The 27,888-nt window shown below is 41.3% G+C and overlaps 2 protein-coding genes and 3 long non-coding RNA genes across 13 annotated transcripts in view; 4 read left to right on the plus strand and 1 right to left on the minus strand.

The window, feature by feature from the left end:
- The window catches only part of LOC311003678 (uncharacterized protein), a 37,100-nt gene extending 17,773 nt beyond the window's left edge, over positions 1-19,327 (plus strand). Inside the window, exons 1-5 of one of the 3 annotated variants that reach the window (XM_083995481.1) lie at positions 4,108-4,264; positions 17,640-17,687; positions 17,939-18,016; positions 18,926-18,976; positions 19,162-19,327. In XM_083995481.1, coding sequence (XP_083851607.1) covers positions 4,205-4,264; positions 17,640-17,687; positions 17,939-18,016; positions 18,926-18,976; positions 19,162-19,179 — 255 coding nt within the window. In that variant the 5' untranslated portion in view covers positions 4,108-4,204 and the 3' untranslated portion in view covers positions 19,180-19,327. Of the gene's footprint in view, positions 1-4,107; positions 4,265-17,183; positions 17,343-17,639; positions 17,688-17,938; positions 18,017-18,925; positions 18,977-19,161 lie in introns of those variants that run through there. The other 2 variants (XM_083995482.1, XM_083995480.1) reach the window with 2 other exon arrangements.
- Positions 13-1,610, plus strand: LOC311003681. 3 transcript variants are annotated; one of them, XR_014596276.1, is made up of 4 exons: positions 13-146; positions 313-1,404; positions 1,460-1,511; positions 1,596-1,610. It is a non-coding gene; the product is annotated as an uncharacterized lncRNA (long non-coding RNA). The 3 variants fall into 3 exon arrangements; XR_014596277.1 differs by having other exon boundaries at positions 14-146; positions 313-496; positions 688-1,511; XR_014596275.1 differs by having other exon boundaries at positions 313-1,511.
- Positions 1,586-27,888, minus strand: cdv3 (carnitine deficiency-associated gene expressed in ventricle 3). Of its 5 annotated transcripts, none has more exons than XM_083995478.1 (5): positions 27,472-27,888; positions 26,628-26,701; positions 25,638-25,771; positions 3,477-3,639; positions 1,586-1,869 (listed from the first exon to the last, which is right to left on the minus strand). In XM_083995478.1, the coding sequence occupies exons 1-5, from the start codon at positions 27,655-27,657 to the stop codon at positions 1,743-1,745; spliced, it is 684 nt and encodes a 227-aa protein (XP_083851604.1). In that variant the 5' UTR covers positions 27,658-27,888; the 3' UTR covers positions 1,586-1,742. The 5 variants fall into 5 exon arrangements, with proteins under 5 accessions (XP_083851604.1, XP_083851602.1, XP_083851601.1 ...); XM_083995476.1 differs by having other exon boundaries at positions 26,628-26,704; XM_083995475.1 differs by lacking the exons at positions 1,586-1,869; positions 3,477-3,639 and adding exons at positions 10,172-10,579; positions 16,218-16,380 and having other exon boundaries at positions 26,628-26,704.
- On the plus strand, positions 4,961-6,105 carry LOC311003680. The gene is made up of 4 exons (XR_014596274.1): positions 4,961-5,023; positions 5,275-5,352; positions 5,734-5,784; positions 5,945-6,105. It is a non-coding gene; the product is annotated as an uncharacterized lncRNA (long non-coding RNA).
- On the plus strand, positions 6,791-8,733 carry LOC311003679. Its single transcript, XR_014596273.1, has 4 exons — positions 6,791-6,916; positions 7,332-7,370; positions 8,381-8,452; positions 8,623-8,733. It is a non-coding gene; the product is annotated as an uncharacterized lncRNA (long non-coding RNA).

The following is a 27,888-nucleotide window of genomic DNA, read 5'->3' on the forward strand; positions in this document are numbered from 1 at the left end:
GATCAACAAAAAAAGATTCTGTATTAATTTTTATAATTTTTTATAACAATTACTAATTTCTTCTTTCCCCTCAGTTCGGCGAATGGCACCCACTTGAAAATGATGCTGGTTTTCCAACTGGAAATGTGAGCCACAATGTGAGCAATGTAAGAAACTATTCTGCACTCACCACAAAGAGTGTTTAAAATATGATGTGTAGAAAATGATACTGAATTTATTTATTTATTAGAGTGAGAGATTGTGCCAAGTTATTTAGACTACTGTTTGATTTTAAATTTGATATTTTAAATGTTGCTTATCATATCATTTCAGGAAAACCAAACTGAAACTGAGACCAGAGGACCTCAACTAATTGCCAACATGACAACTTAATTACTCTGCTGGTGTTACAGCCTATTTTAAATAAATGTAAAGTCCATTGTGTGATATGTTTCTTTATTATTTGCCCCCCTCCCCAAGTCCAACACCTACTCGGACAAAATTAGATCTGAATAAAGTAAGTGATTGTGGGCGAGATGGCACCAACATATCAAGTTTACAAATAAACACATTTGATAGGTTAAGACACTGTTAAGAAATTCAAATGTATCTTTAAAGATTCAGACAAGACTTAATTCACAAGGATCACTTTATTTTTTGTTAGGCTCGTCTCTTTTCATCACAAATATTACCTATGTCCATCCACAGTGTCCCAGCAGGGATCAACACTCCCTGACATCTTTTATGGAAAGGACAGATACATAGAACATAAATCCAGTTCTTCTTCACCTTTCTAAACATACCTATGCTCGTAGTAAAAACCCATTTGATTTTAACTGGGCGTACCACTGTTTTGGAAGTTGATAGTACTTTGTTGGTTTTGGTGACAGTTTGTATTTACAGACCAGCAGTCGCTGTAACTCTCTGGAAATGAAGTTATGCACAAACTACCTTTGCTAAACAGCTGCAGAGAGGGCTGAGACAGTATGATAATCAAGGAGGAGAAGCCTTGATAAAAGAGATCAGTCTTAAAAGAGAAGTTGAGCCATACAACTGCTGCTCTGAGTACAATCCACAAAGGACAACTACGTTGTCTTCTGTTGCTGCTGCAGTGTTGTATGTTACGCCCCAGAACTTTGTTGGCCCGGAGGGGCATAACAATGGACCCAACCAATGACCACAAAAACCTCTTTGTATGACTGAATTATTCTGCATAAGACCTTGACTAATACTCATAGTAATGCTGCATTAGCATCAACACAAAGTAGGCTAAATAAAAAATGATCATATGTACGTAGTCTAAGAAAAAAAAAGTGGAAAAGTGAGGGGGCAGGGGCCCACTTTAGTATTCTTTCAGGGGGCCCAGAATTCCTAGCAACGGCCCTGGCTGCAGTCCCTCAGGTTTGCCAACCAAATGTATGTCAAGTGTATGAGTGATCCATTTAACGAGGGAGTGTCACTGTATGTGCATGTGCTGCAGTGGTACTACTGTGTGTGTGTGTGTGTGTGTGTGTGTGTGTGTGTGTGTGTGTGTGTGTGTGTGTGTGTGTGTGTGTGTGTGTGTGTGTGTGTGTGTGTGTGTGTGTGTGTGTGTGTGTGTGTGTGTGTGTAAACAGGGCTGTGTGTTTGTGTGGACAACCAGTGTGGTGATGGTGGCAGCGTGAGCTCTGTCAGGACTGCAGTCCACACAGCTGGAGTTCAGCTTCCTTCAAGGGGCTGGGCACGATCGTGCTGGAGGGGCCAGGGGACGGAGGGGAGCGGCTCTACTTGTCCCCCAGGATGGCGTACTGGTTGTCAAGCTGCAAGTGCTGCATAGAAGCACCACCGGTCTCCTCTCTACCACGGTTCCTGTGTTTCACAACCTCAAAGGTCTTCTCCATTTCTCTGTCCCTAAGAGACAGACGAGTACATTATTGTTAAATCTGCTCAGTTCATCAGACACAAACTGGAGCCTTTTATACGATTAATAAACTTTACATTTTAAGTTCCAGATGCAATCAACACCTCGGATATTTCTTGACTAGGGATGTCACGATTACTTACTTTCACAATTAATCGTGGTATTAAACGCCACAATTAATTAAAGATTAAAAGATTCCTAAATACCGTCACTTCCCAAAAAAGATTCTGTCAGAACCATATCGGCAGATGTGCGCCAAAGTAAAGGTGAATGCTCAGATACTGGTCCACTTAACTAACGTAACATTGAATTGGTAGGAATTTAAAGGATCCATCACCTGGTGTTTATATTGGTTTTAGGTGTTGAAAGGGTCTTAAATGCACATTTTTGAGAAATAATATGCAACATTCACCTTTATTTATCCGTATTTGTGTACCCAATTTTGCTCTCGCGAGAAAAACACGCGATCTTGTTTTACAGATTGTCATTGAAAAAAAAAATTCCATGCATTTACCGCGACTACTGAAACCATGGAAACGTAAATATAAAATTCCACCGGAAGAGCAAAACCGGCTTACGTTTTTGACGTTCAGAAAAAGGTGGATAAATAAATAAATAAAATGTAATGCAGGCTGATCGGTTCATTGTAAAACATGTATTTATTGACGTTAATGTGGTGATTTCTGTACAGAGCCCCCAGGCAGCACCACTCCTCTGTCCAGTAAGTTAGGCTAACTTACACACAGGAAGCTTCACTTTTCATTCAAACAAACTGCCACAATTGTTAGATTTCATCAATGAGACAAGCATTTACATCCTAAAAAGAAGTTAACCAGCCGATGGTAAACCTCTAAAAGCCTGCGGGTAAGTTAATTAACGAACGTGTTGTCCGCCGCGGTGTCGACGTAGTTGTGGCCGGCCGAGCACGTCAGCAGACCGGCTGCTGCCTCTGTGATGTCCCGGTCGTTGCTCCACAGGTGGAGTTTCACTCTCTCCGAAAAACATCAGAGCGAACTTCTAAACAGCCGTTATTTGGATCGAAACGGTTACTTTCTCGCATCAAAAAATATTAAAACTTAATAAAGTGACGTAATAACAGCGCTACAGCAGGAAATAAAACAGCTTTTTGCCTGTTTCACAGCTACTACCACTACCGCTGCCGGCTGCTGCGTACGGCGTGCGGGGGGATAGTCCCCCCTCCCTCTCCTGATCCTCGGCTTCTCGGTGACGTCAACGAGAAGACCAATCAAAAATCGGTAATAATTGGTCATACATTAATAGAGACATGAAATATTTTGTGTAAACAATGAGTAATGTAATTATATTTTGACTATATTTGATTTTACACATTCATAGTGTTGTGAAATTAATTAATGCATAATAATCGTGATAATCCTAACACGGTGATGATTATTTCTCTGACAATAACTGTACCAAGAAAATTTGTAATCGTGACATCCCTATTCTTGACATTTTATTTATTGCACAATTAATCAAATTAATTACTTTATTAAGGAGACTGGCAACAAAAATAACTTGGTTGCAGATGCAGACTCCAACTAGCCATTATACCATAGGCTACTTGAACTCCACTTACTTGCGTGTCTCCACATGCTTAGCCGTGGCCAGTAAAGAGGGGAACTGGGCATCGTTGTAGATCTCTGGAGGCCGCTGGGTGGGACCTCGTTTGGTAGTGGTCAGCCGAGCCCCTGGAGGGCGATATACGCCAGCAGGCTTCTGCTCAGGCACCTCTACTTCCTCTGAACACACAGATAACCATATCAATTAGACAAAGAGACTAGCTTTCATGGACCGATCTTGATGTCCGTTTATCAGAAATTGTAGTATGTAACCCTCAATGAGGTCATTTTACCACCTCATTAAAGGGTTCTATACTGCAATTCTAAGTGTCACAGGTGTTCAAGTGTTTCAATTCAAAAGTTGTTTTTTATGTAGTATAGTATATATAGTTTTTCAATTCAACTCTTGATATGTCTTATGAACTACTTTATTTTTGAAAAGTGCTTCACATAGTACTGTAAATAATCACCTGCAGTACATTGTGAAGCCCACTAGATCTGGGTTCCTGAGGAGTATCCTCTATCTATGGTATCTGCCAGCTTCTCTTTTCGTCAACAAAGCTGAAGTCAATGTCCTTTCAGAAAAAGATAATCAAAATCAACAACCAAAAAAATGATAAAACATCAAACTGGACTTTGATATTTAGGCTGCAGCCCACACATAAAACTCAACACCCTTCAGCTCCCGACAGCAACACTATAAAGTTGAGTGTATGTGCTGGTAGGAGGCAAATTTGTTTTCAAGATGAAAGGACTTGTACTGCTCTGTTTGACTGGGCTCTTATATGCAGCAGCAGCTAATAAGGTAAGACTAAAGATTGAACTGGAAAGCAAGAATCTTGCAAATACCTTTGATTAATTAATTAAGAATTCTAATTGCTAATGCCAATTCATTTGTTGCCAAGTCAACAAAATGGTAAAACCTAGTTGAACTTTAATATTAGGGTACAATCAAAACATTAAACTCAACACAATCCACCTCCTGACAATGATACAGTCAAGTGTAAAGAAGAAGGACCTACACTGTGCTAGAGGTTCCCTGAAATTTAAATAAAAGAGCATTGTTGCAATCTGCAAGGATTGTTGTCACCATCCCAAAACTGAACAGGATTTATAAACAGAACTTCCTCACATAGGTGATTGAGGCTCAAACTGAACAAATCAGAGCAGAGATGGACAACACTGCCTGATCTCTGCACATGGGAGATAGGCCATGACTCTAGGGAAAGAGCGCAGCTTGAAATACATGTCAAAGTTCATGTTACACACACAGAGAGACAGTACAATACATGATACGGTTTGTCAAACACTGATCAAATAAAAAAAAAACAGCAAAATATATCGAAAGATTGAAAAGAAAAAAAAAAGATACAGAAAATCATACAAAAATAGAAAGATTGCAACAAAACCTACTGTAGTCACAGATTCCTAATCATATTCAAAATGTCTGTCACTCAAACATATTGAGACATCATGTTGTGTCCTCTTTAATTAAAGTGCTTGTTTGTTTGAATTTCAGAGGCCTGAAAGGGGCGCGAATCAGGCTGAACAGGCACATCAAGCGGTACGTGGCAGCAAGAGAGACTGACTTTAACATCAAATATAAGTAAACAAGAAATAAAGGTTATGTCAGTACTTTTTCTCAATCGATAAATAAGCAGAGGCCCACATTATGAATCACACTTCAGCTGCTTCTTTAAACGGGTTTTACTATTTAATCATTTTGTTGCTTTATTTTGAAATTCTGTGTCTATGTATGACTTGACAAATTGTCTGTCTTTGAACTGAGGTCAACTAATAACTTTCCATTTCAAGATGAGGACCTTTACACATGGAACTGTTCCCTTGAATAACACACAAGGATTTCCAAAGACAACGACCAATTCATCGGTGGTGAGTAGACTGTGTTGTTCGTGTGTGTGTGTGTGTGTGTGTGTGTGTGTGTGTGTGTGTGTGTGTGTGTGTGTGTGTGTGTGTGTGTGTGTGTGTGTATGCCTTAACCTGATAAATAAAATGCTTTACTCTTTGCAGCTGTTTGATTATTCTCTGAATTGTACTTTTCCTACTTAATTTTAACACAATTTAGCATATTTCAGGCACCAATAAAAACTGGGAAACCAGAGGCAATGATTACTTTTTCTGGGTAGGCAGGAGAAGAAAAAAAACATAGCAGCCTAATAACTTGGACACAAACTCACGATGTAAAGGTGTCAGTTTTTAATGTACTTACATCACATGATATCACATTAATGTGACTCTTTTTTTCCTCTTCAGTTGAATGGTACTGTAGAGGCCAACAAAAATACGACAGGCTCGGAAGAACAGGTGAGAGACTGTTCAAAACTCAAGGACAACAAGATAAAGGGACACGACTAATTTTCTATTCTGCAACTCAAATAGATCTAATCTGAAAACCAAGCAAATAGTGCTCCTCATAATATTGTTGTGTGTACATGCAAATAGCTGCAAATCTTTTATTCTCCAGGAAATTACAAAACAGTGAAGGACTCACATCACAGGTCTCGTATCAGCTGATACCAACACATCTGAGGTCCTCATGGAGAACTACCACCACCAGGATGAAGAACCACCATGCAATGAAATCACTCTGCTACTACTTCTTAAAATTAAACATTTTGATCAAAACTAATGTGTGAACATTTTCATTAACTCATTTGGTTTTATATATATACATATACAGACAGTATATATGTGTGTGTGTGTGTGTGTGTGTGTGTGTGTGTGTGTGTGTGTGTGTGTGTGTGTGTGTGTGTGTGTGCGCGCGTGCGTGCGTGCGTGCGTGCGTGCGTGTTTTGTATAAACATCTTGGATCTAACACAACAATGAGAAGGAAGAGAGCAGGAATATTGCTTTCTTCATTCAACCTAAATAAACTAAAACCAGAAAGGATAGTGAGCATCTAAAGCTTGATGTGGTTTCCTTCTTTGAGTACAGACTTGCTTTTGTTGTCCAAAATTATCAAAAAGGAGAAAAAAAATACATTCTTTAAACTGAGGATTCTCCAGATGTCTCCATAAGATTTATGTTTTGCTCTAAGGAAATTCGACTGAAATTATGATAAACCCCTCACTATTTATCTAGACAGAATTAGTCATTCAGAAAATATTATAAAGATCTTTAATTACACTGTTTTTGATTGGGATTAATATATATTTTCCCTCCAGTGGCAAAATGTAAAAAATTTAATAAAAGCAAAGCACTTGTTCAGGATTGTGAGAGTAAACAATGTAACTTTTGTCAACAAATCTAGAAATAAGGACTTTGATATTAAATTCAAGTCAACAACTCAGAGCACAAAAGTGTAACAGACTCCACCTACTATGAAAGCATAAAACGACTGTAAAAGCATCGGGGCCTCATTTGTAGGCTATTCATGATGAGAGGGTTAACACTGCTCTGTCTGGTGGGAGTCCTGGGACTGATTCTTGCAGCCACGGTAAGATTTACTACAGGAAACTACTTTAATTAATTTAAAATACTTAACATTGCCATTACCCTATATGAGATTCTCTGATTACTCTGTTTCTGAAGTGTTGAATTACTACCGCACTTTGCCTCTTGTTTCATTTATGTTATGTAAAGCCAGGTCTGAGGCAAAAGCAGAATATATTAGTATTTTGTGTGTTGCACTTTCAACATTTTAAAACTATAACTCAACAGGTAACTGGTAAAATCTAACAACTCACATAAATGAAGAAATTAGAGTAGGCTACTTTTTGTTTTTCCAAGACTGACAAGTCAGTGACACTGCAGAAATAAAACAAACAAAAAGGACATTCTGCAGAACTGTTATATAACTGCTTTGGGATTGTAATTCATTTCATATTAATTGCTGTATATTTCAATTTCAGGGGACTGAAGGAGCGGCGCGGACTGACAACACTAACCCGGTAGGTGTAAAAAAACAAAAAGTTTTTTCTCTCTTTTTTTGGTGTTGAATTTGTATGTGTTTGTTTTAGCAGCATCAAAAAGAATAGCAGCTGACTGTCTGATTTTATGTGATATCAGAACCTCAGATAGAAAAAACTAGAAGTTATATCTTACCTGTTGGATCTCCAGCAGCTGGTTACATTTTCATGCCATGTTCAAGGTCCTGGCATGTAACACAAAGGCTATTAGGCTAATAGCTGATGTAGCCTACAGTTAGTTTAATGCAGTAGAATAATAATCTATCCCGACAAATTTAGGGTTGATGAGTAATTAATAGTTGTAGAAGTAGGCCTCATAGTTTTTAGAATTAACCTGATTGCACAATTTTGACAGGACTAATTGATATTAGCAGGTTAGCTGGCATCAAGATTAGCTCCACATTCAGCTCCCTGTTATCAGCCTTACCTGTATCGTCCTCTTCAGCATTATAACAGTTTCTTCTTGGTTAGATTATTTTATTATTAATAATAATAATAATAATAATAATAATAATAATAATAATAATAATAATAATAATAATAATAATAATAATAATAATAATAATAATAATAATAATTTACATTTATATAGCGCTTTTCACGATACCCAAAGCGCTTTACAGAAACCACTATTCATTCATACCACATTCACACCGGTGGTGGTAAGCTACGTGTGTAGCCACAGCTGCCCTGGGGCAGACTGACGGAAGCGTAAGTTTACAGTAAGTGGGTAATTTATGTTGCTAATCTCAGCTTCAGCTGAAGCCTCATGTAGGCTACCAGAGCGGCTCAGCGCTGCACGGCTCACTGCTCTGTGAGCAACAGTGACACCTTGTGGTCGGCGAGAGCAAACACAGGAGGATGTGGATATCTGGTGGCAGAATAGTGCTGCAACGATTGGTCGATCAATCGATCAACAAAAAAAGATTCTGTATTAATTTTTATAATAATATTTTTTTTATAACAATTACTAATTTCTTCTTTCCCCTCAGTTCGGCGAATGGCACCCACTTGAAAATGATGCTGGTTTTCCAGCTGGAAATGTGAGCCACAATGTGAGCAATGTAAGAAACTATTCTGCACTCACCACAAAGAGTGTTTAAAATATGATGCAAGTAGAAAATGATACTGAATTTATTTATTTATTAGAGTGAGAGATTGTGTGCCAAGTTACTTAGACTACTGTTTGATTTAAAATTTGATATTTTAAATGTTGCTTATCATATCATTTCAGGAAAACCAAACAGAAACTGAGACCAGAGGACCTCAACTAATTGCCAACATGACAACTTAATTACTCTGCTGGTGTTACAGCCTATTTTAAATAAATGTAAAGTCCATTGTGTGATATGTTTCTTTATTATTTGCCCCCCTCCCCAAGTCCAACACCTATTCGGACAAAATTAGATCTGAATAAAGTAAGTGATTGTGGGAGAGATGGCACCAACATATCAAGTTTTCAAATAAACACATTTGATAGGTTAAGACAAATGTATCTTTAAAGATTCAGACAAGACTTAAAGCAGAAGTAAGTGATATATTTGTGTTAATATAAGTCTTAAATAGTTATATCTTCCGACAGCAATCACTTACATAGAGTGTTTGAACCGAAACACGGGTCTGTCAGTCACTCTGCTCTGCTCTGAGTCGAGGAGAAAACATTTATCGTATCCTACAGTTTTTATCCAATGAGGAGAGAGAACGGCATGCAGGGCTGTGTGTGCAGCCAAGGGACGCCGTGAATGTGGCGACGTAGGGACGTGGACTGTTATGGTGCGTTCAAGGAAACTCGTAACTCCGACCTGTGAAGTTGTATCAGTTTGATCTGGTACGAGTTCACGGGTCGGAAGTTACGAGTGGCCGTTATAGTGACTTTCACAGGTAAAACAGGTCGGAAACACACGAGTGGGTTGCCTGGAACGCTACAAAGTCGTAAGTTGTGACTTGAAGCTGTAATTTACGATTTCAAAAGCCTACCTGGAACGCAGCATTAGCGAAAATGACCGGGTCGCTTACTTCTGCTTTAATTTACAAGGATCACTTTATTTTTTGTTAGGCTCGTCTCTTTTCATCACAAATATTACCTATGTCCACCCACAGTGTCCCAGCAGGGATCAACACTCCCTGACATCTTTTATGGAAAGGACAGATACATAGAACATAAATCCAGTTCTTCTTCACCTTTCTAAACATACCTATGCTTGTAGTAAAAACCCATTTGATTTTAACTGGGCGTACCACTGTTTTGGAAGTTGATAGTACTTTGTTGGTTTGGTGACAGTTTGTATTTACAGACCAGCAGTCGCTGTAACTCTCTGGAAATGAAGTTATGCACAAACTACCTTTGCTAAACAGCTGCAGAGAGGGCTGAGACAGTATGATAATCAAGGAGGAGAAGCCTTGATAAAAGAGATCAGTCTTAAAAGAGAAGTTGAGCCATACAACTGCTGCTCTGAGTACAATCCACAAAGGACAACTACGTTGTCTTCTGTTGCTGCTGCAGTGTTGTATGTTACGCCCCAGAACTTCGTTGGCCCGGAGGGGCATAACAATGGACCCAACCAATGACCACAAAAACCTCTTTGTATGACTGAATTATTCTGCATAAGACCTTGACTAATACTTATAGTAATGCTGCATTAGCATCAACACAAAGTAGGCTAAATAAAAAATGATCATATGTACGTAGTCTAAGAAAAAAAAAGTGGAAAAGTGAGGGGGCAGGGGCCCACTTTAGTATTCTTTCAGGGGGCCCAGAATTCCTAGCAACGGCCCTGGCTGCAGTCCCTCAGGTTTGCCAACCAAATGTATGTCAAGTGTATGAGTGATCCATTTAACGAGGGAGTGTCACTGTATATGTGCATGTGCTGCAGTGGTACTACTGTGTATGACGGTGTGTGTGTGTGTGTGTAAACAGGGCTGTGTGTTTGTGTGGACAACCAGTGTGGTGATGGTGGCAGCGTGAGCTCTGTCAGGACTGCAGTCCACACAGCTGGAGTTCAGCTTCCTTCAAGGGGCTGGGCACGATCGTGCTGGAGGGGCCAGGGGACGGAGGGGAGCGGCTCTACTTGTCCCCCAGGATGGCGTACTGGTTGTCAAGCTGCAAGTGCTGCATAGAAGCACCACCGGTCTCCTCTCTACCACGGTTCCTGTGTTTCACAACCTCAAAGGTCTTCTCCATTTCTCTGTCCCTAAGAGACAGACGAGTACATTAGTGTTAAATCTGCTCAGTTCATCAGACACAAACTGGAGCCTTTTATACGATTAATAAACTTTACATTTTAAGTTCCAGATGCAATCAACACCTCGGATATTTCTTGACTAGGGATGTCACGATTACTTTTTTTTTCACAATTAATCGTGGTATGAAACGTCACAATTAATTAAAGATTAAAAGATTCCTAAATACCGTCACTTCCCAAAAAAGATTCTGTCAGAACCATATCGGTGTGGTGTGACTGTATTTTGTTGATACTATGACCTCACAGACATGTTGAATGCTGGGTAGTTCCGGGTTATCGGCCAGCCGGACATGTGCGCCTGTAACGTGCCATCTTTACCTGAGACAGTAAACGTTCAGAGAACTACAATATACGGTGTCGTTATTGAAGAAATAAGAACACACGCAGACAACACAACATGGTGTCAGAAGCGGAGCTGCCTCGGTCCACAGTGCGGCGGTAGTCACGGCGAGCCTCACGGAGCTAGGCGCGAACTAGCTTGGCGGCTAACACGGCTAACGCAAGGCTAGCGGCGGAGGTCGGCGACGTCGAGACCGCGGGGGACTTGACCGGGCAAGACGACGCCGGGACCGCGGCGGACGATAGCGCAGAGATGGCAGACGCACCGCAACAGGCCGGCCCAACAGCTACGTTCACCATAAAACCTCCGGACTCCTTCGACTTCTCCAAGCCCCATGAGTGGGAGAAGTGGATACGGAGATTTGAGCGCTTCAGACTGGCAAGTAATTTGAATGAATCATCCGACGCTAACCAAGTAAACACGCTAGTTTACTGCATGGGAGATGAGGCTGACGACGTGCTACGGGGGTTGGATTTAACCAGTGAGCAGCGTAAGCAATACGAGACTGTCAAGCAGGGATTTGACAGCTACTTCATCCCTAAAAAGAACGTCATATATGAACGAGCCAGGTTCAACAAGAGAGTGCAGCAGCCAGGGGAGCCGGTGGACTCATTCATCACAGCACTTTATGCACTGTCAGAAAACTGTGAGTATGGACAACTGCATGATGAACTCTTGAGAGACAGGCTAGTTGTTGGCCTCCAAGATGCAGCATTGTCAGAGAAAATGCAGCTGGATAAAAACCTCACCCTCACCAAAGCTATCACCATGGCTAGGCAGTCAGAAGAAATTAGACGCCAGCAATCAGACCTGAGAGGGGAGGCAAATTCCAGTAAAGCAGCTATAGATGCAATGCACTTCAAAAAGAGTAAACAACTCGGAAGCAAATTCAAAGAACTGCCACAGAGGCAACAGAAGCCGTTCAAGAAACCCATTCAGACGGGGGGATTCAAGTCATGTAATAAATGTGGCAAATCACCTTCTCACCCTGCATCACAATGTCCAGCTAAAAGTGTGGAATGCCACAACTGTGGAAAACGTGGTCATTATGGGAGGGTGTGCAGATCTGCCAGCTCAGTCAATGCAGTAGCTGAGGACACTGGAGAACTGCATGATGGACTGTTTCTAGGAACAATGACTTCTGAGGACAGTGAGGGTCCATGGATGGCCGACATCAATGTGAAAGGCAGAAAAGTAACCTTTAAGATAGATACCGGAAGCCGACGTATCAGCTATCCCTGAGCATGTGCTAGAAGGCATCATCCACAAAGACAGAAAGTTAGACAGAGTTCAGAAACCACTCTATGGCCCAGGGGGTACAAAACTAGATGTCACAGGGGTTACTACAGAGACACTCTCATACAAGGAGAGAGACACCACAGAGAAGTTATTTGTAGTGAAGGATCTACAGGTAGCACTGTTGAGCAGAGCAGCTTCACTGCGGCTCAAGCTTGTGGCTAGGCTAGACAGTATAAGCATAGACCTAGACACAGTGAAAATTGCTTACCCAAAACTCTGTGATGGTCTTGGCCGGGTTCAGAAGCCCTACACTATAAAACTCAAGCCTGATGCTAAACCATTCTCACTCAAGGTGCCACGACGAGTGCCAATACCTCTAATGGGTAAAGTGAGAACAGAGTTAGATAGGATGGAGAGTCTAGGGGTCATCAGTCGAGTAGAACAGCCCACGGACTGGTGCTGCGGCATGGTCGTAGCCCCAAAGAAGGACAAGGAAGAGGTCCGAATATGTGTGGACATGACACCCCTAAATGACTCAGTGTGCAGAGAAAAATTTATTCTTCCCTCAGTTGACCAGACTCTTGGCATGCTTACTGATGCACAGCTTTTTACCAGATTAGACGCTAACATGGGATTCTGGCAGATTCCTTTGGCCAAAGAATCAGCGCTCCTCACCACCTTCATAACGCCATTTGGGCGTTACCACTTCAACCGCTTGCCCTTCGGCATTTCCTCCGCACCGGAGCACTTCCAGAATATGATGGTGACTGAAGTGACGGCAGGCCTTGAAGGGGTTGTCTGTCACATGGATGACCTCCTCATTTGGGGGACCACGAAGGAGCAGCACGATGAGAGGGTGCATGCAGTCCTGCAGCGGGCAGAGAAAGCAGGAGTCACGCTCAACCTGAAAAAGTGCGAGTTTGGAAAGAAAGAGGTGAAGTTTCTCGGCTACATCGTCTCAGCTGACGGACTAAAACCTGATCCTGACAAAACAAGAGCCGTGCAGGAGCTGAAAGAGCCGACGAACACAACCGAGGTCAGGAGTTTCCTCGGTATGGTGAATCAGTTAGGGAAGTTCATACCTAACCTGGCGGAAAAGGACAAACCGCTAAGAGACCTCCTGTCAAAAAAGAATCAGTGGTACTGGGGTCCAGAGCAGCAAAAGACATTTAATGGACTTAAACAGGAGCTGCTGACATCACCTGTTCTCCAGCTGTATGACCCTAACAAACCTCTGAGAATATCTGCTGACGCCTCATCCTATGGGTTGGGGGCGGTGATGCTACAAAAGGCTGGAGAGACGTGGGCACCTGTCGCCTACGCCTCACGGTCACTGACGGTGACAGAGCAGCGATACGCCCAGCTGGAAAAAGAAGCGCTAGCTCTGACTTGGGCCTGCGAGAGGTTCAATGACTTCATCCTTGGTCTCCATTTCGAGCTAGAAACGGACCACAAACCTCTGGTGAGCTTACTAGGTGGGCGGGCTCTCGACTCGCTGCCGCCTCGGATACAGAGGTTCAGGATGCGCCTGATGAGATACTCATACACCATCTCACACACACCGGGTAAGAGCCTCACAGCAGCTGACACGTTGTCACGTTCACCCCTCACAAATAGTGCCACACAGGCTGACATAGGCCTGATGGAGGATACTAACATCTACATTGACTGTGTCATTGAGGGCCTACCAGCGAGCGACAACTACATGACTGAGCTGCGCGAGCAGCTGTGTGCAGACAGTGTTTGTGCTAAAGTAATGAAATACTGTCTGGAAGGTTGGCCTGACAAGAGCCAATTGCCAGCACCAATCAGACACTACTGGCACGAGAGAGCAGTTTTAAGTGTACACAATGGACTTCTTCTGTACGGCACACGGTTAGTTATACCAGCTAACATGAGAAATGATGTACTCGAGAAAATTCACGAGGGTCATCAGGGTGTGGTAAAGTGCAGGGACCGTGCTGGCCAGACAGTGTGGTGGCCTGGACTTAGTGGTCAGATAAGAGAGCTAGTCCTTAGGTGTAGAGAATGCTGCAAAGAGAGGATTAATGCAAAAGAGCCTTTGATGCCTAACAAATTACCAGACAGGCCTTGGCAAAGAATCGGTGCTGACCTGTTCTCCCTAAGAGACAGCACGTTTCTGTTAGTGGTAGATTATTATTCTCGTTTTGTTGAAATAGCTCAGCTCAGCCCAACCAGGTCAGCAGATGTCATCGTTCACCTGAAATCAATGTTCGCCAGACACGGTATCCCAGAGATTTTTGTGAGTGACAATGGCCCACAGTTTTCGGGAGCTGCAATGAAAGCGTTTGCATCAGACTACGGGTTTGTCCATGTAACCAGCAGCCCCAAGTTTCCCCAAAGCAACGGGGAAGCAGAGCGTGCAGTCCAGACTATCAAAAACCTGCTCAAGAAAGCTCGTGATCCCTACCGTGCTTTACTGGCCTACAGGGCCACGCCTCTGAGCAACGGCTACAGCCCAGCCCAGCTGCTCATGGGACGTCGCCTTCGCACCCCTCTGCCCACCTTCCCAGAGACTTTACAGCCAGCTCTCCCAGACCTTCAAGCTGTCCAACACAAGGAGAGGGAGCAAAGAGAAAAGGGGGCTAGACACTTCAATCACAGACACAGAGCAAGAGATCTCCCAGAGCTCTCACCGGGAGATTATGTGTGGATCTCAGACGCAAAAGCAGAAGGGACTGTGATATCTAAACATCATTCACCACGGTCCTACCTGGTCAGGGGACCACAAGGAGAACTCAGGAGGAACAGACTGCATTTGGTGCCCATGCCAGCATCTGAGTCTCAGAGTGAGACTCCTCAAAAGACTTTTTCAGAGACTGTGTCACCAGCTAAACTTCAGGATGCAGCTGGCATCATGAGAACGAGGTCAGGCAGAGAAGTAAAGAAGCCACACAGGCTTGACTTGTAAAGATACTCTGTGAGAAAAAAAAAAGAAAAAAAAAAAAAGAGAAAAAAGACAAGACAAGTAAGGTAAAACAAAAAAAAAGGAGATAACAAGTGTGTATTTGAGGAAACAGTCTAGTTATTATGTTTTATTATGGTTTATGGAGATGTGGAAATTGACCAATGTTAATACAGTTTATTTACAGGTTTACTAGACTTGTTGAGATCCAACTGTTATTGTGTTATGTGAAATATGGTGACATTGATAGCAGGAACTGAAAGTACTGTTTTGGTGTTATACAAAGAATGTTTATTGATTTGTATTGAAGCCTGAGCTAAGGTTAAACTGAAGTGAATGTAAGGGTAAGTTCAAAGCCTAAAGAAAGGGGGATGTGGTGTGACTGTATTTTGTTGATACTATGACCTCACAGACATGTTGAATGCTGGGTAGTTCCGGGTTATCGGCCAGCCGGACATGTGCGCCTGTAACGTGCCATCTTTACCTGAGACAGTAAACGTTCAGAGAACTACAATATACGGTGTCGTTATTGAAGAAATAAGAACACACGCAGACAACACAACAATCGGCAGATGTGCGCCAAAGTAAAGGTGAATGCTCAGATACTGGTCCACTTAACTAACGTAACATTGAATTGGTAGGAATTTAAATGTTAGTGTGTCATTTGTATTTTAAAAAATAAAACAAACGACTAAAATGAATGTAAACATTTGGAATAGATGACAATTTATGACTGCAATATTACAAACGCTTGATGGGTAATTGGTCATATATTAATAGAGACATGAAATATTTTGTGTAAACAATGAGTAATGTAATTATGTTTTGACTATATTTGATTTTACACATTCATAGTGTTGTGAAATTAATTAATGCATAATAATCGTGATAATCGTAACACCGTGATTATTTCTCTGACAATAACTGTACCAAGAAAATTTGTAATCGTGACATCCCTATTCTTGACATTTTATTTATTGCACAATTAATCAAATGAATTACTTTATTAAAGAGACTGGCAACAAAAATAACTCGGTTGCAGACTCCAACTACCCATTATACCATACTTGAACTCCACTTACTTGCGTGTCTCCACATGCTTAGCCGTGGCCAGTAAAGAGGGGAACTGGGCATCGCTGTAGATCTCTGGAGGCCCCTGGGTGGGACCTCGTTTGGTAGTGGTCAGCCGAGCCCCTGGAGGGCGATATACGCCAGAAGGCTTCTGCTCAGGCACCTCTACTTCCTCTGAACACACAGATAACCATATCAATTAGACAAAGAGACTAGCTTTCATGGACCGATCTTGATGTCCGTTTATCAGAAATTGCAGTATGTAACCCTCAATGAGGTCATTTTACCACCTCATTAAGGGTTCTATACTGTAACTTTAAAGCAGAAGTAAGCGGAATATTTGTGTTAATATAAGTCTTAAATAGTTCTATCTTCCGACAGCAATCACTTACATAGTGTTTGGTCTGAAACACGGGTCTGTCAGTCACTCTGCTCTGCTGTAAGCAGAGGAGAAAACTTTCCTTGTATCCTACAACCTTTATCCAATGAGGAGAGAGAACGGCATAAAGGGGCAGTCCTCTCTGTGTGTGCAGCCAAGAGATGCACGTGAATGTGGTGACGTAGGGACGAGGGCGGGGACTGCTAACTCCATCGGCTGACAAGAAGTTAGCCAAAACGATCGGATCGCTTACTTCTGCTTTAAGTGTCACAGGTGTTCAAGTGTTTCAATTCAAAAGTTGTTTTTTATGTAGTATAGTATATACAGTATAGTTTTTAAATTCAACTCTTGTTATGTCTTATGAACTACTTAGTTTTGAAAAGTGCTTCACATAGTACTGCAAATAATCACCTGCAGTACATTGTGAAGCCCACTGGATCTGGGTTCCTGTAGTATGAAGAGTATCCTCTATCTATAGTGTCTGCCAGCTTCTCTTCTCGTCAACAAATCTGATGTCAATGTCCTGTCAGAAAAAGATAATCAAAATCAACAACCAAAAAAAAAAGAAGATAAAAAACAAACTGGACTTTGATATTTAGGCTGCAGCCCACACATAAAACTCAACACACTTCAGCTCCCGACAGCAACACTGTAAAGTTGAGTGTATGTGCTGGTAGGAGGCAAATTTGTTTTCAAGATGAAAGGACTCGTACTGCTCTGTTTGACTGGGCTCTTATATGCAGCAGCAGCTAATACGGTAAGACTAAAGATTGATTGCAACTATCTTTGATTAATTAATTAAGAATTCTAATTGCTAATGCCAATTCAGTCAACAAAATGGTAAAACCTAGTTGAACTTTAATATTAGGGTACAATCAAAACATTAAACTCAACACAATCCACCTCCTGAAAAATAGAAAGATTGCAACAAAACCTACTGTAGTCACGGATTCCTAATCATATTCAAAATGTCTCTCACTCAAACATATTGAGACATCATGCAAACACCTAATGTTGTGTCCTCTTTAATTAAAGTTATGTGTTTGAATTTCAGCGGCCTGAAAGGGGCGCGAATCAGGCTGAACAACAGGCACACCAAGCGGTACGTGGCAGCAAGAGAGACTGACTTTAACATCAAATATAAGTAAACAAGAAATAAAGGTTATGTCAGTACTTTTTCTCAAACGATAAATAAGCAGAGGCCCACATTATGAATCACACTTCAGCTGCTTCTTTAAACGGGTTTTACTATTTAATCATTTTGTTGCTTTATTTTGAAATTCTGTGTCTATGTATGACTTGACAAATTGTCTGTCTTTGAACTGAGGTCAACTAATAACTTTCCATTTCAAGATGGTGACCTATACACATGGAACTGTTCCCTTGAATAACACACAAGGATTTCCAAAGACAACGACCAATTCATCGGTGGTGAGTAGACTGTGTTGTTTATGTGTGTGTGTGTGTGTGTGTGTGTGTGTGTGTGTGTGTGTGTGTGTGTGTGTGTGTGTGTGTGTGTGTGTGTGTGTGTGTGTGTGTGTGTGTGTGTGTGTGTTTGTTTGTTTTACTGCCACTCACTACAAGTCACTACATTATGCCTTAACCTGATAAATAAAATGCTTCAGTCTTTGCAGCTGTTTGATTATTCTCAGAATTTTACTTTTCCTACTTCGTTTTGACACAACTTAGCATGTAAAGTCTGGCAGATTGGCGGGAAAAAACAACGACATTATTGCAAATCACATTACAAATTACCTTGTTTTTTAATATGCAAGACAAAGGAGATTTAAATTAGTCCCTCATTTGGTGTAATGCATACATGTTTTAGGATGAATACTCATGCTAACAGCATCAAACATCAACCAGTTTGCTGAGGCGCCGTGACTGATATAATACTGATTCTATCGATACAAGACTTTGTGGTTTGGTTTCTAAGATTAAAGCATTAAACAGGACTGAAAGCACATTTTATTTGTATTCGTGTTTTCTAAGAATCATAAACAAAGTAAAGGCCTAGAGTACAACACTATTAAACTTTTGATTTTTTTTGCTACTTTGTTTGAAGTCTGGAGTTGATGATGACCATACAGGAACAAGCAAACACACATTATGTCACTGGGAATGTCTTTTCTATTCTATTCAAGTTAAATACCTCTCTATTTCAGGCACCAATAAAAACTGGGAAACCAGAGGCAATGATTACTTTTTCTGGGTAGGCAGGAGAAAAAAAACATAGCAGCCTTATCACTTGGACACAAACTCACGATGTAAAGGTGTCAGTTTTTAATGTACTTACATCACATGATATCACATTAATGTGACTCTTTTTTTCCTCTTCAGTTGAATGGTACTGTAGAGGCCAACAAAAATACGACAGGCTCGGAAGAACAGGTGAGAGACTGTTCAAAACTCAAGGACAACAAGATAAAGGGACACGACTCAAATAGTATCTAATCTGAAAACCAAGCAAATAGTGCTCCTCATATTGTTCACTGTGTGTGTGTGTGTGTGTGTGTGTGTGTGTGTGTGTGTGTGTGTGTGTACATGCAAATAACTGCAAATCTTTTATTCTCCAGGAAATTACAAAACAGTGAAGGACCTCACATCAGAGGTCTCGTATCAGCTGATACCAACACATCTGAGGTCCTCATGGAGAACTACCACCACCAGGATGAAGAACCACCATGCAATGAAATCACTCTGCTACTACTTCTTAAAATTAAACATTTTGATCAAAACTAATGTGTGAACATTTTCATTTCCTCATTTGGTTGTTTTGAATAAACCTCTTGGATCTAACACAACAATGAGAAGGAATATTGCTTTATTCATTTAACCTAAATAAACTAAAGCCAGAAAGGATAGTGAGCATCTAAAGCTTGATGTGGTTTCCTTCTTTGAGCCACAGACTTGCTTTTGTTGTCCAACATTATCAAAAAGGAGAAAAAAAGACATTCTTTAAACTGAGGATTCTCCAGATGTCTCCATAAGATTTACTACAGGAAACAACTTTAATTAATTTAAAATACTTAACATTGCCATTACCCTGTGGATTTTACATGAGATTCTCTGATATTACTCTGTTTCTGAAGTGTTGAATTACTACTGCACTTTGCCTCTTGTTTCATTTGTGTTATGTAAAGCCAGGTCTCAGGCAGAATATAGCAGAAAGCAGAATATATTAGTATTTTTTTTTTAACAACTGACATAAATGAAGAAATTAGAGTACTTTTTGTTTTTCCAAGACTGACAAGTCAGTGACACTGCAGAAATAAAACAAACAAAAAGGACGTTCTGCAGAAATGTTATATAACTGCTTTGGGATGGTAATTCATTTCATATTAATTGCTGTATATTTCAATTTCAGGGGACTGAAGGAGCGGCGCGGACTGACAACACTGACCCACCAGGTGTAAAAACAAGAAGAAAAAAAAGATATAAAGAAGTGGCAGCAGCAGGCAAAAGTGATTTTATGTGAGAGTAATTTTATTTGAATCATCCTAAAAAATAAGATAATTCTGATTCTGCATTAGCTCCAAAATATGGAATATAACTGTGACATTTGAGCAAATTTAATGTAAACCTTTATGCAATTTGTTAGATATCTATTCCAAATAGCTTCTCGTAATATGTCTGCCAAACCACGTAATTTCTCGTTTTTCGTTCCCATGCGTTGAGTGCCGAAAACGACATTTTTCGTTTTTTGCTTTTTTTTTATATTATGAAAATAGACACTTTAATACACATTATATGTAAATTTGGGGACTCTACGACGAGGAGAACTGAAATAGATGACGATCAAAGTCACATGACAGCTCATGATCTGGAAGTTTTTATCATAACTCGGCTTCTGCAAACGGAGTTCTGCATGCAGATGCAGGCTCTCACCCGCGCTGCTGCAGCAGCTGGGAGCTGAACCAGGAAGCTCTCAGCCGACAGTCCCGCCCGGTCTTCACCTCGAGCAACACCGTGTCCTCCCCAAAGTCCTCCCGCGGTAAAATCTGATGGTCTCTGGGCCAAAGCAGACCGGCATCACCGACCCGAACCACAGCAGGACCGCGACCACCGGCGGGACCGGTATTCGCGAGCCGCGGTGGCCGACTGACCCTCACGCTCCGCGGCGAGAAGCTGTGACACGGCACGGTGCGTCTGTGTTATTGTTGTTTAGTGGCGCCCCCCCCGCCCCCGATGGTGGTTTTGTGAATAGAACAACCATTGTTGTATATATTTATCTTATACGAGCCCTTTGATCCAGAAATGCGAGTGTCAGAAGAGCGACAGACACAAACAGCGCACCTTTCATAAAAGACGCTCTATCTCCTTTTCTAGAAAAAAAGGAGGGATTTTGGTGAAACCCAGCCATGTTTAGCTTGAGTTTTCTCAGGAACGGAGGCACGTAGAAACAAACGGTTTGTGGTCATTTGAAGCATTAAGGTAAACCTTTCAATTGAGCTACAGTATGTGTTGGTGGCAATAATATAGAATACACTATGGCTCTAAATAAAAAGTCAAAAATGGTCTAAATTGCCGGTACACTTGACTAAAACTTTGGAAAGGAGCGCGGCACTCAATGAGTTAAGTAATACTTAATAATAATTTGTTTTATGAATCTATTTTCAATTGACCAGTTTTTTCTCTCTTTTTTTGGTGTTGAATTTGTATGTGTTTATTGTTTTAGCAGCATCAAAAAGAATAGCAGCTGACTGTCTGATTTTATGTGATATCAGAACCTCAGATAGAAAAAAAATAGAAGTTATATCTTACCTGTTGGATCTCCAGCAGCTGGTTACATTTTCATGCCATGTTCAAGGTCCTGGCATGTAACACAAAGGCTAATAGCTGATGTAGCCTACAGTTAGTTTAATGCAGTAGAATAATAATCTATCCCGACAAATTTAGGGTTGATGAGTAATTAATAGTTGTAGAAGTAGGCCTCATAGTTTTTAGAATTAACCTGATTGCACAATTTTGACAGGACTATTAGCAGGTTAGCTGGCATCAAGATTAGGTCCACATTCAGCTCCCTGTTATCAGCCTTACCTGTATCGTCCTCTTCAGCATTATAACCGTTTCTTCTTGGTTAGTTTATTTTACAGTAAGTGGGTCATTTATGTTGCTAATTTCAGCTTCAGCTGAAGCCTCATGTAGGCTACCAGAGCGGCTCAGCGCTGCACGGCTCACTGCTCTGTGAGCAACAGTGACACCTTGTGGTCGGCGAGAGCAAACACAGGAGGATGTGGATATCTGGTGGCAGAATAGTGCTGCAACGATTGGTCGATCAATCGATCAACAAAAAAAATGTATTAATTTTTATAATAATAATTTTTTATAACAATTACTAATTTCTTCTTTCCCCTCAGTTCGGCGAATGGCACCCACTTGAAAATGATGCTGGTTTTCCAGCTGGAAATGTGAGCCACAATGTGAGCAATGTAAGAGACTATTCTGCACTCACGACAAATAGTGTTTAAAATATGATGTGTGGGGCGGTGCGTGGCGCAGTGGTTAAGGCCGCCGCCCCATGTAGAGGCTACAGTCCTCAACGCAGGTGTCCCTGGTTCGAATCCCGCGTCGGGCAGACCTTTCCTGCATGTCATTCCCCCTCTCCTGTCTCTCTATACTATGGCTATCAAATAAAGGCATAAAAAGCCAAAAAAATATATTATATATATACACACACTTTAAAATATGATGTGTAGAAAATGATACTGAATTTATTTATTTATTAGAGTGAGAGATTGTGCCAAGTTATTTAGACTACTGTTTGATTTTAAATTTGATATTTTAAATGTTGCTTATCATATCATTTCAGGAAAACCAAACTGAAACTGAGACCAGAGGAGCTCAACTGATTGCCAACATGACAACTTAATTACTCTGCTGGTGTTACAGCCTATTTTAAATAAATGTAAAGTCCATTGTGTGATACGTTTCTTTATTTGATCATATGTTTGGTGTGAGGTCCATTTTTAATTGATTGTGGGAGAGATGGCACCAACATATCAAATTTACAAATAAACACATTTGATAGGTTAAGACACTGTTCAGAAATTCAAATGTATCTTTAAAGATTCAGACAAGACTTAATTCACAAGGATCACTTTATTTTTTGTTAGGCTCGTCTCTTTTCATCACAAATATTACCTATGTCCACCCACAGTGTCCCAGCAGGGATCAACACTCCCTGACATCTTTTATGGAAAGGACAGATACATAGAACATAAATCCAGTTCTTCTTCACCTTTCTAAACATACCTATGCTCGTAGTAAAAACCCATTTGATTTTAACTGGGCGTACCACTGTTTTGGAAGTTGATAGTACTTTGTTGGTTTTGGTGACAGTTTGTATTTACAGACCAGCAGTCGCTGTAACTCTCTGGAAATGAAGTTATGCACAAACTACCTTTGCTAAACAGCTGCAGAGAGGGCTGAGACAGTATGATAATCAAGGAGGAGAAGCCTTGATAAAAGAGATCAGTCTTAAAACCGGGGGGGTGGGTGACATGTACCACTTTACGACAATCTGGGTAAACAACCTCAACAAATACGCTTTAAAAGTGGTTTCCCGTCGGCACTGTAACATCTGTGACGACTGCTGTCAAACCACAGTAAAGCATGTTACCATGAGAATGGGTTCAGATTAGGAACAAGCTTTAATTACTCTTTTGCCGATGTCTAGAGATACCAAAAGAAGGTGAGGGCAGCAAAATCAAACAGTGGATATGAAAGACGGTTAGTAGTTGTAATCATTAGGCAAACTACAACAGCACTACATTCTTGAACAGAGGGATTTTTTTTCCTTTTGTGTGTTTTTTTTCTTTTTTTCACAAAGTGGTGAGATCCAGAGGCAGGCAACAGCCCGGGAGACAACAAGCAAAGTTCTCCTCAGATGACAAAGCAGTTTCTCTCTATCAGTAAGGCCACTTAATATAGAAATTCTAAATGAGGACCACAACCTATTACTTCTTGTCCATAGATCTTTGCAGAGTGTCATCATCAAGGAAAAAAAACAGAGCTTCAAGTTTTTAAATCAAAGAGCCTGATGGCCAGCTTGTATGTGGGGGGGTTGGTGTTTGCCCCGTTCACCACCACAGCGAAAAAAAAAGCTCAGTCCACATGGTCACCACCAGCTATGCTGCTGAGGTAGTTTCCCCACTCCCGAAGCCCCAACCGCAACTCAAAAACACACCCGAAAATAACTGTGTGCAATTGGGTTGTAGCGATCTTGCAAAAAAATAGATATTTTCACAGAAGTTTGTAAAATCATCTTGCCTAAAGTCTTCTTCGATCCTCTGTGGCTTTATCAAAGCAAGTTGAAGTCCAGAGAGAAGTTGAGCCATACAACTGCTGCTCTGAGTACAATCCACAAAGGACAACTACGTTGTCTTCTGTTGCTGCTGCAGTGTTGTACGTTTGGGTGTATTTTGCTAATTCCTTTTCAATTTTTCCCTCTTGCGGCAGCCCCTTCAGCTGCAGTCCCTCAGGTTTGCCAACCAAATGTATGTCAAGTGTATGAGTGATCCATTTAACGAGGGAGTGTCACTGTATATGTGCATGTGCTGCAGTGGTACTACTGTGTATGACGGTGTGTGTGTGTGTGTGTGTGTGTGTGTGTGTGTGTAAACAGGGCTGTGTGTTTGTGTGGACAACCAGTGTGGTGATGGTGGCAGCGTGAGCTCTGTCAGGACTGCAGTCCACACAGCTGGAGTTCAGCTTCCTTCAAGGGGCTGGGCACGATCGTGCTGGAGGGGCCAGGGGACGGAGGGGAGCGGCTCTACTTGTCCCCCAGGATGGCGTACTGGTTGTCAAGCTGCAAGTGCTGCATAGAAGCACCACCGGTCTCCTCTCTACCACGGTTCCTGTGTTTCACAACCTCAAAGGTCTTCTCCATTTCTCTGTCCCTAAGAGACAGACGAGTACATTAGTGTTAAATCTGCTCAGTTCATCAGACACAAACTGGAGCCTTTTATACCATTAATAAACTTTTCCTTTTTGACATTTATTTCTTGATATATTATTTATTGCAGAATTAATCAAATGTAGGGGTGTCACGATTACTTGTTTTCACAATTAATAGAGGTATTAAACCAAAATTAATTAATTGTAAAGATTCTTAAATACCATCACTTTCCAAAAAAGATTATGTTGCAAACACAGAGGAAGATGTGCACAAAAGTTAAGGTAAATGTTAGAAATACTGGTCCATTTACCTAATGTAACATACATGTGATAGGAATTTAAATGTTAGTGTCTCATTTGTGATAAAAAAAAAAGACATTAAACATTTGGTATAGGTGACTAATAATGATTTGAATATTTAAAACATGTCCCGTGGAGGATTAATACTTGGTTATATATTAATAGTAGAATATTTAGTGTAAATAATTAGTAATGTAATTATATTTTTACTGAATTTGATTTTACACATTCATATGTTGTGAAATTAATTAATGCATAATAATCGTGATAATCATAACACCGTGATTATTTCTCTGACAATAATGGAACAAAGAAAATCTATAATCGTGACATCCCTAGTCTAATTAATTACTTTATTAAGGAGACTGGCAACAAAAATAACTTGGTTGCAGACTCCAACTAGCCATTATACCATACTTGAACTCCACTTACTTGCGTGTCTCCACATGCTTAGCTGTGGCCAGTAAAGAGGGGAACTGGGCATCGTTGTAGATCTCTGGAGGCCCCTGGGTGGGACCTCGTTTGGTAGTGGTCAGCCGAGCCCCTGGAGGGCGATATACGCCAGAAGGCTTCTGCTCAGGCACCTCTACTTCCTCTGAACACAGATAATGATATCAATTAGACAAAGAGACGAGCTTTCATGGACCGATCTTGATGTCCGTTTATCAGAAATTGCAGTATGTAACCCTCAATTAGGTCATTTTACCACCTCATTAAAGGTTATATACTGCAATTTTAAGTGTCACAGGGTACGGAACAGAAATATTTTATCCATTTCTAAAACTCTTGTTAATTTTGAGAGCATCTGTTGGACAGAACTTGGATGGATGGAGGCAGAGGTTGGTCTACTCACCCACAGGAGGAGGAGGAGGGGGAGCCGCTCCAGATTTGTTCCAGGGTCCCGACACTTTGTCTCCGCTGACCAGAATGATCTCTCCATCCTCACCGACCTCCTCTTTCTCATAATCCTCCTCCTCTTTCTCGTCACTGCAAAACAAGCAGACCGACAGTTGAAGAGAGACGAAGACATGATGAGATGCACCGATCCAGTCAGGAGGAGGAGCAGCAGCAAAATTGAGGCGGCACATGTTGGAGGGTTACATCATAACTGGCCTTCAGGGTTAATCAGCTAAGTAGTGTGCGGCTTAGCAGAAATTAGACTCAAAAGATGGATTTCTAAACTCGATCTCCCCCTGCTGCTTTCCTTATGACTGTATCCATTTATTCAGTAACCAGAGCAGACTCGACATGTTCACCTCAATCCAAGGTACCAGGAGATTTCTTTTCCAATTTGTCTCCATCTGTGTCTTTCAGCTGATTTGTCTGCATTCATACCACTTCTCTAAATCACAAAGGTGCAGTGTCAATGCACCTTTGCTTAAGAACCAAGGGGTTAAACCCAAATATAGATTTCATATTATTTGCATTTAGCACAACTATTACAAACAGAAACTATAAAATAAAATTAGGATGGTGAGAATGACAGTTTTAAGTTGAGACAACTAAACAGTTTGTCACTTGAATTAGGTTTATACATATTTTCAGATAACATTCTGTATTGTGATATATTCAAATACTAGAGAAATATTGAAAATTGATAATTATAGGCTACCATTACATCATTTATGAGACACTGCACAGTGGAAAAAACATAGAACCAATGTGTTGGGAGTGCAACACTTCCAAATTGTCTTTATTGCGGCTGGGAGTTAAACAATTCAGCCATACTTTTTTTTTTTTTTTTTTACGTTGAAGGATGAGTCAGAGGGACCATTGGCTCTTACTGACCTAAAGTGATGCAGAGAAAATTCCTCATGAAAACCAAATAGATGTTCACTCTCACCTTATCTGTAATGCTTGCAGCCTCAGCCCACTGTAGTCCACTTCTTTCTGCTCAAACTCTTTCCATTCCTCGTCCTCCTAGGCAAATGGTGCCATTAATACAACAAGTACATCACAATACCTCCACATTAACCGTATCCTACCGGCTCCAGTGCCATTTCTGCAGGGTAATAAGGCTCCTCGGTGAAAAACATCTGCACTCGGGCCAGTTCTTCCCAAGAAATGGCTACACGGGTTATAACAGCATTGGTCCGTGTAACACACTGGTAGGAGAAAGTGGTTAACCCATCGATTAATATACTGTAAATGTATTCCGTCGTTTAGCTTTTGAATGGGTGTTACCCCGGTAAGAAGAGGGAAGGAAAAAAAAAAAAAAAAAAACTTGTGACAAATGGCGGCTCGGCCTAGCTGGAAAGCCACGACTCAAAATAGGGGGATGACAGCTTCTCCATGCAAACACAAGGCCGGTGTGATCATGGTACTAAAATTAACCGCTTAAATACAATATAACGTCACGGGTCGACTTAATCAGCCCGCTCACATAAAGATAAGGGAGTATGAAAGGCTATAAATACGGGTTATGCTAGATTTAGTTACCAGTCAGAAAGTGTGCCAGGGGAAACCATATGCTTCTTAGCTAGCACCCGGCACCCTCATGTTAAAGCATATGTCCGCGGTTTCCCATCGCAACTTGGAGGTATGTTAGAGAGAAAAGCGAGGAGGCTAAATGTACGATGGGGGGAGAGATTGTGACGAGGATACAAATTTTGACACGACACCGGTGCGTGGAGGAGGAAAAGACGCCGCCGAGGGGGGGGAAGTTACCGGGGAGCAGCGCCTGTTACCTTCTCAATCTGCGCGTCCTGATTATCGCTTTTGGACGATTTCTCCTTCTCCTTCTTCTTCATCTTCATCACAACCGACGCGGGCCCGGTGGTGGACTCCTTGCCCTTTCCTTTCTCTTTCTTCTTCTTTTTATCCCGCTTGGCAAAGAAATCGTCCAGGCTCTTCTCCGGTGGTGCATCCGCCATTTTCAGCGACCAATGGTAAGTAGTTTAGCTAACCGAGCAATGACAAATGTGGGGAAAATGTGCGCAGGCGGAGTGAGGACAGCTGCTCGATGGGGAAGGAGACACGGAGCTAATCCTTATTCTGGCTGTTTAGCTTCTGTTTGAGGCCGATAAAAGTGTCCACCCTGGTTCCCTCACCGAGCCGTTAGCTATCCTGTCAACCATGCCATGCACGGGCTATTTGACAAATCT

This window comes from Trachurus trachurus (assembly GCF_905171665.1).
Source record: "Trachurus trachurus genome assembly, chromosome: 20".
NCBI classification, from domain to species: domain Eukaryota; kingdom Metazoa; phylum Chordata; class Actinopteri; order Carangiformes; family Carangidae; genus Trachurus; species Trachurus trachurus.

Excerpts from the sequence above, each read along its gene's own strand:
- cdv3 (XM_083995476.1), bottom strand. The coding sequence starts at position 27,657 with ATGGCGGATGCACCACCGGAGAAGAGCCTGGACGATTTCTTTGCCAAG. Across the intron at positions 26,705-27,471 it reads AGGACGCGCAGATTGAGAAG|GAGGACGAGGAATGGAAAGA; the intron begins GTAACAGGCGCT and ends CCATTTGCCTAG. Across the intron at positions 3,640-25,637 it reads CCCTCCTCCTCCTCCTGTGG|AGGAAGTAGAGGTGCCTGAG; the intron begins GTGAGTAGACCA and ends CTGTGTGTTCAG.